General features: G+C 37.6%; 1 protein-coding gene across 1 annotated transcript in view; it reads left to right on the forward strand.

The window, feature by feature from the left end:
* Positions 1–10,356, forward strand: part of SPAG9 (sperm associated antigen 9) — a 143,918-nt gene extending 133,562 nt beyond the window's left edge. Inside the window, exons 28-31 of the mRNA XM_007465223.1 lie at positions 1,690–1,803; positions 4,126–4,302; positions 7,726–7,875; positions 10,241–10,356. Coding sequence (XP_007465285.1) covers positions 1,690–1,803; positions 4,126–4,302; positions 7,726–7,875; positions 10,241–10,356 — 557 coding nt within the window. The remainder of the gene's footprint in view (positions 1–1,689; positions 1,804–4,125; positions 4,303–7,725; positions 7,876–10,240) is intronic.
* Positions 10,357–14,423: the final 4,067 nt, after the last annotated feature.

The raw sequence follows: 14,423 nt of genomic DNA on the forward strand, positions 1-14,423 counted from the left end.
TCTTCCCCCAGAATATCTTAAATCAGTTACATCTTTTGTTTTGTTTTGACCACGCCATGCAGCTTTCGGGATCTTTGTTCCCCAACCAGATATTGAACCCAGGCCCTGGCAATGAAACTGCCGAGTCCTAACCACTGGACTACCAGGGAATTCCCTTAAATTAGTTACATCTTTATATCTACCTCTATTCCCACAGGCCAGGTCACCATTCTTTCCTCCCCAGACGACTATGAGCCTCTTCACTGGTCTTCCTATCTCCACTCCAGTCAGTTTTCTGCATAGTAACCAGTGTGCAGATATCACTGTGACATACCTCCACTTATGTAATGCCAGCCACTTTCAGAATATTCTTGTCTTTAGGTGAGATGACATTTTGTGACATTATCAGAAGAACTTAAATGGTCTGGACCTCTCTCCTTGCTCACTCTGTTCTGCCCACACTGACCTAAACTCAACAAGTTCTTTCCCATTGCAAGGCCCTCACATGTGCTGTATCCTCTGTCTGAGAAGTTTTTCTTAGTCCCTTTTTACTTGGCTTTCAGGGCATAGCTTATGTGTCACATCCAGAAGAGACCTTTCCTGATCTCCCAGTTTTATTTAGGACCTCTTATACTTTTTCTTCATGGGCTTATCATTACTGTGGTTGTACCAGTATCATACATACTGTCTCTCTCCCCCACAGAACTTAATCTTCATGAAGGGCAGGGACTATCTTTGGTTTGTTCCTTGCAGTATCCTTAGCATCCCAGGCCAGTGCTGTATGACTATTAGGGATGTCACAAATGATTTCTTTATGAAGAGAGGTTGAACTGCATCAGTGGTTTTTAACTTTTTTAGAGTCGTCGCCCTCAGGAAACCTGATGTGCCCTCTCCCTTGAATCAGCCATATATACACATAGACATAAACTAATTTCAGGAGTATACTTTGCCCATAAGTTAAAGATCTCTAGCTTAGACTATTTAAGGTTCCTTCTAACACTGTGATTCTATGATCATACTCTGATTTCTAGTAAGTAGAACTTATGAGTAACTAAATGCTGTTTGTCTTAAATGTATTATCTGTTTAATAATTTTGCCTCTCAAATCCTTGAAAATAAGGTCAGTTTAAAAATTCTCTTGAAATAAAAAAGTGCATTTATTCTTCCTAAATTACATGCATATGGTATCCTAAAATTTCTAAACTGCTTTAGACTCAAATATATAAACAGGGAAAGAATATAGGTTTTGTTAGCAAAGACTGTTTCTTACCTGTGAAAAGAAAATTAAGGCAAGCAAGAACTCTGTCAGTTTATAAAATGGAAGGACATTTAATTTCCCCAATCTGGTAAACTGTTTTTGTTGAGGTTTTCTTGTTTTGTTTTGTGTTTTGGTTTGTTTGGTTTGGTTTTGCAGCTCCTTAAGTAAATCCTGTATCATATTTCCTGATCCACAGCATCTTCCTTCTGAATGATAATGTAATGGCAGCCACTTTTAGAGTTTTTTTTTCCCATTAACCATGAATTGTCAGATAGATGATAAAGCCAGATGGGCGTTCGCCTTGATTGATGTGCATCTTCTTCAGGAAACATCCAACTAGCTCTGGTCACATTTCCTCTCTGCTATGTTAGTCCAGCTACTCTTAGGGACTTGGAACCTAAAACATCATCTGCTCTAGTTTTTCAACAAAATGTCTTCTCTCCCGTCATACAGGTACTGGAAAACTGGGCTTCTCTTTTGTGAGGATCACAGCTCTTATGGTGTCTTGCAATCGTTTGTGGGTAGGAACAGGAAACGGTGTCATTATCTCCATCCCATTGACAGAAAGTAAGTACGTTTTTAGGTAACTGTCACAGGAGAGTTGTGGGGAACAGCCTTGTCTGGAATTCAGGTAGAAGGAATTGTTTAGTTATTGGCAAATCTGTGGTAATTCAGAAAGTCAAACTGATGGCAGAGATCTAACTATTGTTCCTTCACTCTTTCTATGAAATTTATAGACTCTAGCAAGTATATCAGGACCAATATTTACAGTTAAAAGTTTTTCATTGTGAGAAACTCTTTCTCATTTCAGGAATCATGGTCCTGTTTCATCTCAAATAATGGTTGATGTCCATTTTTTCTTTCAGCTTTATTGTACTAGTATCCAGAAACATTACCTAACTATCTAATATCCTAGTTTTCCATATCTCTGTGGCAGTCAGTTTAGGATATTCCATTTGGCTTAAGAGTTGTGGGAGAAGTTTCTTAGGAGGTCAGCAAATCCTTCCTGACATTGGAGACAAGACATCTACCTCTGTTTGAAAAGAATGTGAACAATATGTACATTGTATGTTTTTTATATTTGCCTCATTATTATTATTTTTGTGAACAAAATGTGCATTTTATGTTTTTCATATTATGTTCCATTACATTGATCATTCATTAAACAAGTGTTTTCGTGTTGCAGAATTCATGGGCAGGGAATGATTTGAAAAGAAAAAAGTGCCATAAGTCCATAAAATAAGTCAATAAATAAACACCTCAGAATTTTCAGGGGAAAGGAGGAAGACTGGATGGTGGTATATCTGGAGCCTTTAAAGAACCTAAATTCTTTTTTTTTTTTTGGCCACACCGCAAGGCTTGTGGGATTTTAGTTCCCCAGCCAGGCAGAGAACCCGTGCCCCTGGCAGTGGAAGAAAGGAGCCCTAACCACCGGACCACCAATTTAAAGAACCTAAATTCTTAATCCCAGCTGTATTTTCTACAACTACTTATAAATCTACATGTTTAGATCACTTCTTATATCTTAAGAGATTCCAGGATCCCCAGAGTTCATTTCAGTTCTATACAGGCGAGAGTTCCATTTTAGCATAGTTACTTGCACGGGATTTCTTAAAGAAAAGGGGGAAATATTAGCATTTAGAAAATGTTCCCCAGTAAGTTCTCATTCACTTAAATTGCTTTATAATTAAGAAAAGCAAAATCACAGTAAATAAATTGTCCTTTTCGAGCAGAGATATTCTTTAGAGGCTTTGGTAAGAACTTTGTGTGTTTCTTGGTATTATACCAAGCTGGATTTTGTTAATTTAGTTAGGAGTTTTGAGCTCCTGAGTTGCCAGATAGAAGACGCTGAGAGTGGCATCTCATAGTAATCCTTCTCCTCCCTGTCATGCACCTCTCCATGTCCCCTTTCCTCCTTTCTCACTTTAGCCGTAATCCTCCACCAGGGACGTTTACTGGGGCTGAGGGGTAAGTGCAGATCCTGAACCACACTCTTCTTTCTGGCTTCTCATGGCCACCGTGAGGCCGTTCTCACGTCTCTAGATACCCTCTTGAATGTTCCTAAATGTCATCCACTTGCAGTCACTGCATTGCAACAGGTGTTTTTTGTTTTCGTTTTTTTTTAATGTTTGTTACATGGCCACCAAGCTACTGCTCAGCAGCTTAGTCTATTTATCATCTTTTGTTGCAGCTGACCTTTCTTTCAGACTTTGTTTTCCCTCCAATAAAAACATGAAACATCTCTGAAAACTGTCATTAATCTACATTGTTTACTCCTGTTACCAATCATGTTTCTTTCATTTACTTACTGGTCCATGGAATGGGGATGTTTTGTGAGTCTGGTCATTCTAAAATAATTCAGCAAACCATCAGTCTGGTGTAAATAAAAGCTACTGTATTGTACTGGATGGATCCTTTTAAACGCAACTTTTTACTACCCCTCAAGGGAGATATTCTTACCACAAGGGAGAAAAAAAAATCAAAAGATAAACTATAAAACTTCTGCTAAAAAATATACCTATTTACTTTAAGCTATATAACCGGTTAGTTTTCTAAAATGAGGATTAAAAAACAAAACAGAAATACCTAAGAAATCTTTTCTTTTATTAACTAAAATGATTTTTTTAAATTAATAGATGTGTTTAAAAAGTAAACTTAACTATTGCTAGACTGGCAAAATCCCCTACTCCATTTACTGAGAAACTTAAAAATAACTAGCATGCTGTATATCTTTTTTTTTTCCAGCTTTGTCTTGAGTTGGCATTGCTGCCCTTGTTTTATCTCAACTGGCTGTAGCTTTTAGATAATATCATAAGGATTAACCAGTAATCTCTTGCATCATGACTGTTTTCTAGGGGAAAATATTTGGTGTTTGGTTTTCTGTTGCAGCAAATAAAACCTCAGGAGCATCAGGAAATCGTCCTGGAAGTGTCATCCGTGTATATGGTGATGAAAACAGTGATAAAGTGACACCAGGGACATTTATACCCTATTGTTCAATGGCACATGCACAGCTTTGCTTCCATGGGCACAGGGATGCTGTGAAATTCTTTGTGGCAGTCCCAGGTGAGTTAGATAATTCTACTGAGAAGTTGTATGTCCAATTGACTGTTGAACAATGTTCATTTGAACTGCACTGATCCACTTATACACAGATTTTTTTCAGTAGTGAACACTACAGTACTACATGATCCATGGTTGGTTGAATCTTTGGATGCAGATTGTGGACACAGAGGAACCATGAATATGGAGGGGTGACTATTAATTTCACTCAGATTTTTGACTGCGCAGAGGGTCAGTGCCCCAACCCCTGCATTATTCAGGGGCCAACTGTAATTGTCTGTCCCTTGGTTCCTCTGCCTAGTCTAATACTAAGTACTGAAATGACGGATAACTCTGGTATAACGCATGAAATGTTCTGTAACGGAGGTATGAATAAAGTGCTATAGAGATACTTGATAGAAGCTATTTTGGAATCTCTTCCTGTATCCCAAAAACAAACTTGATTTTAGACTTCTTTACTTTTGAAAAGCAATGGTATTATTTTGTCACTGCAGAATGCCGAAAATGGTTTTGGCCTCATAAAGGAGATTTCTAGAAAGAAGTCCCTATCATCAAGGCTATATTCAGGAAGAGATGGAAAATGTGCTCTGATACCTTTAGCGCTGTGGCAAGAAACAGCAGGAGTCTGGGGTTCTGGGCCTTTACCACTTGCCTTGTTGTCTTGAGCAGATTGCTTAACCTCTGATACTCATTTCTTTATTTCCTAAGTGGATGTGATTAATATTTGCTCTGCCAGCCTCATTTGTTGTAAAGATTAATGGAAGGGCTTTGGGAACTATAAAGCAGCATCCAGATGAAAGGTGGCAGTGATGACGTCCAGTGAAAAATGTTCTGTCCCTTGAGAATACTAAAGTGATGTTACTGATCATCTGTAAGCAGGACCTATGTTTTGGATTTATTTTCCCTGTAAGAGGCAAGTTTAGGAGTTTGACAAAGTTCAAATCTGGCTTTGCCACACCAACTGTGTGATGTTGGACATGGTGGTATCTCAGTGTATTAGTCGGGGTTCTGCCGAGGAACAGAACCAATAGGGTATGTGCGCGTGCGTGTGTGCGTTCGTGTGTGTGTGTGTGTGTGTGTGTGTGTGTGTGTATGAGAGCGAGCGAGCGAGTGCAAAGAGAGGGAGGGAGGGAGAGAGAGATTGATTTAATTTAAGGAATTGGTTCATGTGATTATGGGGGCTGGCAAGTCTGAAATCTGCAGAGAAGGCTGGCAGGCTGGAGGCCTAGGAAAGAGCTGATGTTTGCAGCTCAAGTGTGAATGCAGCCCTGAGGCAGAATTCCCTTTTCCTTGAGGGACCTATCTTTTTCTCTTAAGGCCTTCAGCTGATTGGCCCACCCACATTATGGAGAGTAATCTGCTTTACTCAAAGTCCACTGATTTAAATGTTCATTATTTCTAAAAAATACCTAGACTAGAGTTAGAGCAAATGTCTCAGCACCAGAGCCAAGACATTTGACACATAAAATTAGCCACTATAATTTTTCCCAAGGATGTTCCAAAGATTAAATGATTAAATGTATATAGTATAGGGTTGGCACATGGTACCCTAACCAGTTATTCAGTATTCTTAACAACATGGTAATGAACTTCTTGAAATGTACATGTCTATTTTTGTATAGTTATTTCCTCAGAATAAACTTCTAGAAATGGATTTTTTTTTTAATTTATTTTTTCGCTGCATTGGGTCTTAGTTGTGGTATGTGGGATCTTTTGTTGCGGCTCATGGGCTCTTGTTGCAATGTGCAGGCTTCTCTGTAGTTGTGGCGTGCGTGCTCTCTAGTTGTGACATGCAGGCCCCAGATTGTGTGGGCTGTGTATTTGTGGCGCAGGGGCTTCAGAGCATGTAGGCTCTGTAGTTGTGGCGTGCAGGCTCAGTAGTTGTGTCACATGGGCACATGCCCTGCGGCATGTGGGATCTTAGTTCCCCGACCAGGGATCGAACCAGCGTCCCCTGCATTGCAAGACGGATTCTTAACCACTGGACCACCAGGGAAGTTCCTTTTCTTGCTTTTTTTTTAAAAAAAAAAATAATAATACCATAGAGTCCCCTTTGAGTCTCCTTTATATTTCTCTAATCCCCTTCCCTTCCTTCTTTCCTGTCCATCTATAACCACTATCCTGAAGTTGAAATGTATCCTTCTGCCCATGTTTTTGTATTTTTACTACATTGGAACATATCTATAAACAGTATATAGTATTTTTTGTATTTTTAAGTCTTATGTTACATATATGTTATTCTGCAAATTATTTCTCATTTTTGAGATTTGTTAATATTTATGCATAAAAATCTAGTTCATTCATTTAACTGTGGTATTCTAATATCTGAATAAATATGCTACCTTTTATCCATTCTCCTATAGGTCAACTTCTAGGCTTTTTCTCTGTTTTCCCTCCACTATTAAAAAACTACTGCAGTAGACCTTCTTGTGCATATGGGAGAGACTTTTCTGTTGGGTATAAATCTGGAAGTGGAATTGGCAACATTGTTGTTTGTTGGCCAGTTGGCCCTAAGGATTAAACCAGTCAGGATGGCCTTAATATCATACCACTGTGCTCTTGCTTCTGTGGCAAAACTAACTAGTCCGCTAACAGAAGTTATCTCTAGCAGGCTTGATTTCTTCTGGAGTATAATTGAATAATGCATGAATGAGGCACTGTGAAAATAAATCAAACTGTCCTATCCATGTCCAACATAAATTGTTTATAAAGTGTTTCACATCATGGGACTCTGTCCTGTTATCACCTAAAGGCGTGGTCTGTGTAGTTCGACCAAAGGACAGCAGACCTGGCAAGGAAAAATACCTCACACTCATAGAGGTTATAGTGTCAATGATATTTCAGGGTTTCTCTCTATGATTTCATGCTTAAAGATTCTACATTAGAACTTAAATGTTAGAACAAATTACACATTACCCAGTAATTTTATTTGCATAATCTAAATTAAAAATAAGATGTACTTTTCTTAAATATGAGGAAACCATGGATTTGAAATCAATTCAAATATTAATTATGAATATCCAAATTCATAAGGCTTAAGCTGAAGACTTTTCTGTCTCTTACATAAACACACATGTACCCTTTCCAGGGGAGAGAGCTTTCCACTACCCCTCAGATGAAACAGTGTATATATTACAATAGTCTGAAGCAGGCAGCTAAGACCAGCCGAGCCATATACAGATTTCATACTGGATTCTGGACCTATTTCTGTTTTAGTACAAAATAGCTTTACTTGGATTTCAAATTGGGCTTTCATGACCTTTATAGCTGTTTTCTGATCATGCAGAGGCTTCTAACATCCCTAGTACTTTGGCTGTATTAGAATGTACTTACCTTGTTCAGCTTTCTGAAAATATTCAGAAAAAATGAGTCTCTCCCACCCCAATCCTTGATAAGTAATATTCACTTCTGTTCCTGTATAAATAGGTCAAGTCATCAGCCCACAAAGTGGCAGCAGTGGCACAGATCTAACAGTTGACAGAGCAGGGCCATCTGCACAGGAGCCCGGCAGCCAGACACCCTTGAAGTCTATGCTTGTCGTCAGTGGAGGAGAGGGCTACATTGACTTCCGAATGGGTAGGTCATTGCTTCTGGGGGCTTTGTTTCCACTGTTCCGTGATGTGGATTTTCACCCACAGTAAGCAAGAAACTCAGATACGTGATTTCTAAGAGGTTTTCTTGGAACGCTTTACTTGGAAAATGATTTTATATTTCTTTTTTTTCCTACTTTCATGATTTTTTTTTTTTTTCCTTTTTATACCAAGGTGTGTTTATTTGAAGGAGCATTAGAAAACAGCAGGGTTTGGTCGTATGTTGAGGTATATGTGAAGAGCATATGGAGTCAGAAGGCCTTGGGGAAATCATTCAACCTCCCAGAACCTCAGTTTCCTCACCTGCAAAGTGGAGAAATAAAAATACTTCATAAAGTGTTGTTTGTAACCAAATTCATTTCATTTGTTCATTTTCTCACCTTATAAACAATAATTAGCTACTGTGTACCTGTTAGCCTTGAGCATGAGATACAAAAACAAATCAGACAAAGTCTCCCTCCAGTAAATTATAGAACAATACAGAGATAGAAACATGTTAATAAATTACAGTGTTACAGATGTTCTGATGGGGAGTAGTCAGTTTTTCCTAGGGGTAGGGGAAGCAGGAAGTCAAGAAATGATGCTTGAGATGACTCAGTACTGAAGAACATGAGTCTGAAGAATTGGGGTGGGGATGGTATGGGGAAGGCTGGGGAGACTGGCATCCCAAGGTAAGAGATAGCTTGACCAAGGCTTAGAAATGTGAAACCACCTTAGTTGAAGAAAAACTACTTAAAAATGACTGGAACATGGAGTAGAAGCAAATATAAATTTGACCAGAGATAAATCTAGAAATGGAGGGAGGGGCTGGATCATGGAAGGCCTTTATATACCTAATTAAGGAGTTTGCACTTTAGAGCAAAGGAAAATTATTGGAGGACTTTAAATAGAAGAGCAATATGATTATATGTGTGTGTAAATGGATTGGAGGTCTAAGACTAGAGGTAGGGAATGGGTTAGGAAAAAGTAAATGAGTAAGGTACAAACAATAGGAGTAGACTAGCACTGTGATGGGGAATTGGTAACTAACAGAATGTGAAGGAAGAGGTAGTGATCCATTTACTTAGAGTTAATGACTATCAGAACAGAAGCAGCAGATCTGGAGGGAGTGGAATGAGGAGTTCTGTGTTGGACATGTTGACCTTGGAGTGCGTGGAAGTTGGGAGTTATCTAGGTGGAAAATGTCTTTTTTACACCTTTTGGGTGTAAGGGTTTCATATCTCAGGAGGGAGGAATATGAGGACTACTGACATGCAGTGGTACTAAAAGTCACAAGGGTTGATGAGTTCACCCAAGGAGAATATGTAGGGGCCAGAAGAAAAGGTTCTAGGATAGAGCCCTGTTTTAATACTGCGTTTAAAGAATCATTAGAGCTTATGAAGGGGTCTGAGGAGGAATGGCCAGAGAGGTTTCAAAGAAAACACAGGGAATTGATGTTTGTGGAAAGTGTAGTGCTTTGTAAACTGTGAAGCACTGTGATGTAAATTTATTTATTTGCTATAAATAAAGGAACCTTTTGGACTGGCCTAAAATCACAATGATTGAAAAAGTTTCTAAACGTAAGGCCTTAGAGAATATAATGTTGTAGACTGGTGACTAATGCTTTAGTTTTAATTCTGTTAAAAAAAATAAAAGAATATAAAATTTAGGGTCATATGAATGACAGTGTGCCACATGTAATTAGTATAAACTAAAATTTCTGATGCAGAAGGCTTGTTGACACATTTTTAAGGCAGGGCTTTTAATGTCAAGGTTAGGAATGGTGATGTCAGTAGGAATGGAGTCACTTCAAAGTGAACTGACTGTTGGTGCAGAATTCCTTTATAGAGAGAGATGGCCTTCACTCCGCTGGCTGATTTGGAACTTTTTCTTCGATTGCAGTCTGATGGTAGTCTGAACCATACTAAAGAGTGTGTCAGGAAAACCTTTATGTGGTCTTTTCATTTCCACTAAAACTTTCTTCCATTTTGGATCTTAAAAATAACATAAAAATTGCTTAACCAGGTTTGTCAGTATCTCTAGGTAATCCAGCCTGAAAAGCAGAACTTGTCTTAAAGCATAGGTTGATTTTAATGGTAAGTATACTTTTTAAAAATTGAACTTGATCTTTTTTTTTGTTCCATTTCCTTTTTCATATCCTGTAATATTTTAACTATGAGAAATTGATCTCAGTAGTCTTTCTCAGAAGTTAGGCAGTGAAGATTGTGACGCATGGCATTTCTTTTACTGTGTTCTCTGAAATGGGCGTCAGACAAGTTTTATGCATGCTGCTCGTGGACTAACCATGAGTCTCATGTGCATCAGCCTGTATCTTCAAAATGCTTAACCGGAGTCTCCGTTTCATCCACCAGGTGATGAAGGTGGAGAATCAGAGCTTCTGGGAGAGGATCTTCCACTCGAACCTTCTGTCGCCAAAGCGGAAAGGAGTCACTTGATAGTGTGGCAAGTGATGTATGGTAGTGAGTGAACCCATAGGAAACAGGTGGCGACTGGGAAGCCCTCTCTTCTGCATGGTTTATTTTCCCTTTTTCCCTTTATTTAATGCTCTCTTTGTGAAATAAGTTTCACCACATAATGTATGAGCATTTTTTTTTCTGTTAACTATGCTATAAAATCTGTCCTACTGTAACAGTACAGGAACTAGCTGTTTTACTGCACCAGTGTTATAGGCAATTTCAGTATATTATGAACAAATCAAAGAATGTTTACTTTCTGCAAACTGGTGAATTTTAGAAAGCAATCCAGTTGTGGTTTACTCTGCCACAGCTAACGTCACTTACTTGATTTGATGGGGTCACTTTTTAGCTATCACTCATAATGAAATTAATGGAAACACTTGATAAATGAAACTGTACCATTAAGTACAATAGTAAAGTTTTCCCCAATGTATTATAAAATCGACACAAACTAATATCAGGTAGATTATCAGGATTTATCTAAATGTCCCGAGAGGGCTAAAAGCTAACTGTAAATTACTTTAACTTTCACTTTCAAATCTGACAAATCTTGTTTATATGGTATATAAAACTTTGTTTTCATCAGATTTTGTGGGGGGGGATTTTATATTAAAGAAATTAAGACTACACTATTTAAATAAAAGTTTCTTGTTTCTGACTTATTAGAGCTCTAAAGTTTATGGGGCCTGCTTCTCTGAATAGTCTGGTTTTTTTGTTTGCTTGTTTGTTTGTTTTTGAGACTAGTCTCACTCATTTTCATACTGACATGTTTGAAAGGTTTATTATTTATAAGGCTTAGAAGATACACTTCAGCAATGGGAGGATTTTTTTTTTAAGGAAATTGTGTTTTGGATTTCTTGTGTCAATGGATGATGGTGGTTGGATGAGTTTTTTTCCCGTGTAAAAAAATTCACTTGTTTACCAGTTGTTCTTGGACTGCTCTTACCAGTTAGTAAGAGTAAAGCTGTAGTGGTGATGGAGTAGGGCCTAATGAACTGAACGAGAGATTTAATCAGAAACGGTATTTTCTCTTGTTCTGTATAAAACTGCACAACTGCCAGTACTTGATATTCTGTATGTAAATGGTATTTAAGCTTTTGTGCCCTTTTGAGATTAAAATGCCATATCCTCAATGAAGAAGACTTTGAAGGAGAGGAAGACAAAGCCAAAATAGCATAAAGTAAAAGCTGACATTACAATCTTTTCACTCACAATGCCCATTTAAAAAATAGAGTCCGGGTATAATTGATTTTCTTGTTTAATAAGTTTTAAAAAACCATTATGCTGCAGTTTTTTTTCCCTCTCAGACTTCTAGAAAATTTGTGATTTATCATTCTTAATCCATTACTTTAAGCAAAACTAAATATAAGTTTAAGCACTGTCTTAAAATACGAAGTTATTGGACAAAGGCCCCCCAGTCATCAGAAGGACTGCTTCAGGAAAAGGAAACAACGGAAGTCTCAGATTGTCTAAGCATCCTTAAGGACCAAGGACTTTTTTTCTGAACTGTAATGGGAAGATACTCGTAAAAAGTACTACCAGTGTCTTTTAAGCATATAGATGATTAGGCTAGATTATAAAGTACACAGGATTTAATGCGTCAGAGGAGGCCTTTGGATCCATTTGGCCACAGGTGTCTATAAGCACATTATGTACACAGTACAATTGTGGCCACTTGAGATGGCTAGGAGAAAAAAAACTTTTGGTAAAAGCTGTATTAAAAGGATAATTTTTTTACTTGAGCTACTTAGTCACTTTTTTCAGGGCACCAAAACTTAGGTCACTTTTCTATAGCTTATAAGCTATGTTTTTATTTTATTTTATTTTATTTTATAAATCTGAGCCATTGTTGGCAATACCTTAAAAAAAAACCCCACATTATTAAATATTTTGGAGGAATGTTGTATAAATTCACAAAAAAGAGACACCAAAGTGTTCGGGAATTTTAATCCCAGGAAGTAAACATCCCAGAATCAGACCCCATGTACTGTTTGGTCTTTTACATGTTTCTATGACTGACTGTAATTTAGGAAATCAGGAGTTGAAGATGAAAAATGCAAACATGTTACAATGGTTGTTTATTGCTCTTTTTAAGCTTACCGGCTTTAACTTAAGGAATATAGGTGTGTAGTTATTTTATCTAAAATTGTCAGATATCTGTGGCCCTGTTAACTTCAGGGACTAGAGAGTACAAAAATGTCTGTAAAATTTGTTTTAAGAGCTTGTCTTTATGTTTGTAATTTCAGTTAAATATTTTTTGCAGATTGCTTTACTTCCACCTTTTCCCCAACAATAGGCTTATATTCTTGTAGCGTTCACTTTGGTCAAGGTGGTAGCCTTAGGAAGAAAATGCCAAAATGTAAGCTTCTTGTAAGCAGCGAGTGGTTGGTGTAATTGCCTATAGCTACCACATCAGTGGTAAAGAAGAGGCTTGAGTACCTCAGGTTGGTCTCTCCATGTAAAAAAAAAAATTACCCCTGTTGGAAGAAATAAGGAATACCTGAGAATTTTCTCATTCTGTTATGTTTGGGTTATGTGTGATGTTGAACCATGTGAAATTTCCGATGTTCAAACATTGCTGATTTACAAAAATGACAGTATCATATACATCAGTGTAATACTCACTGCTCAATGCAGGTTAAAATCCCCATGAGGCAAAGGGGTAATATTCTTTAGGAACTCAGTTTTGAGTGTTTTTTTCTAATTTGTGTGGATCTAAATTTTTAAAATAGGAATGAATATCTTAATAGCTGCAGCTTGTTGAGAGTGTAAAACGTTTTGAGTACAAAATATGCAGCACATAACTTTTCACATGAAGCGTGTTTGCATAGAAAAGGTTAAACTATATTCTCTCAGTTTCTGTGTTGTTCATTTCTTGTAAAGGTCTTCCTACGTGTGAGAATGGACCCTTTAACATAGGTTGCCTTAGTGACAAAACAAAGCAAAACAATTGTCTCATAATACTAACTGTCCTAAAGAACGTGTGTCTTGCAAATGCTGTGGAACTGAATATTTATTTCCTTGTGAGTATTATGACCATTACCAAAGGATTCAACCAGATTTAGGGCTCTTCTTAATTGATCACGTTGAGAAAGGGACTCGTTTTGGTCCCAGTTTGTACTAAGGGAAGAGAAGAGAAGAGAGAATTAAATGTGGAAATCATAAATGCTTTTCTAACAGGGTTATGCTATTTTGTAACACTAAATGTCTTTTCTTTTCTTTTAAAAAAATTAAGTTTTTATTATTAATTTTGTCATACACTTCTCAACACTTGAATATATTTTAGCCATTTTATGGTCTGAATTTGTTTTTTGTCCAGGACATTTTATTCAGAATTTTACTTGCCTCTGTAATCTTAAAAATGGGTTCTAGAGGGTCCCACTTGCTGTTTCTTTAGAGGCTGATGCTTCATTTCTATGAGCAAAAAGCTCATTTAGCAATGTAGTTATTTCAGTATTTATTTCTATTATGGAATCCCTGGGGTTCAGAATGTAACTTTGTACATGAAATATATATAAATATGTATATGAAACATGCATGAGGAGTGTGTTTTGTTTTGTTTTTGCCTTTCCTAGGGGTCTGACCTTGACTTATTTGAAAGTCCAATAATCATCTCCCATCAAACATGTCATTTCCAAGGGTCAGGACTGTCGCCATTTGGCACTGGCTGAGGGTGCGCAGTGAGCAATACACGAAGAACATGTTTGCTTGGCTCACGTGTTTAAGTGACATATGAATAATAGACAATAGGGCTTTCTAGAAATGTGGGCGAGCTGAGTAACAACCCACCCATGATACCAAGGCATGCCATTTGCCAGATTACTCAGTAATAAGAGGCAGGCTGTAATGTAGATGTTAATAATATGGTGTGCTTATTGTGATCCATTTGCTTGGGAGAGACTCTGGAAGGAAGGATGATTATAAAACTAATCATGTGGTAGCACAATGTGAATCCATATTCAGTACAGTGGTATTTGGTCTAATGTCATGTGCTTTGTTTACAAGATTGTGGGGTTCTGACATGATAGTAAAAGTAGTCCTGATTGGCATGTGATAGGACAGTTCACTAGATGAAGGC

Source organism: Lipotes vexillifer, unplaced genomic scaffold (assembly GCF_000442215.2).
Source record: "Lipotes vexillifer unplaced genomic scaffold, Lipotes_vexillifer_v1.1 scaffold591, whole genome shotgun sequence".
NCBI lineage: Eukaryota > Metazoa > Chordata > Mammalia > Artiodactyla > Lipotidae > Lipotes > Lipotes vexillifer.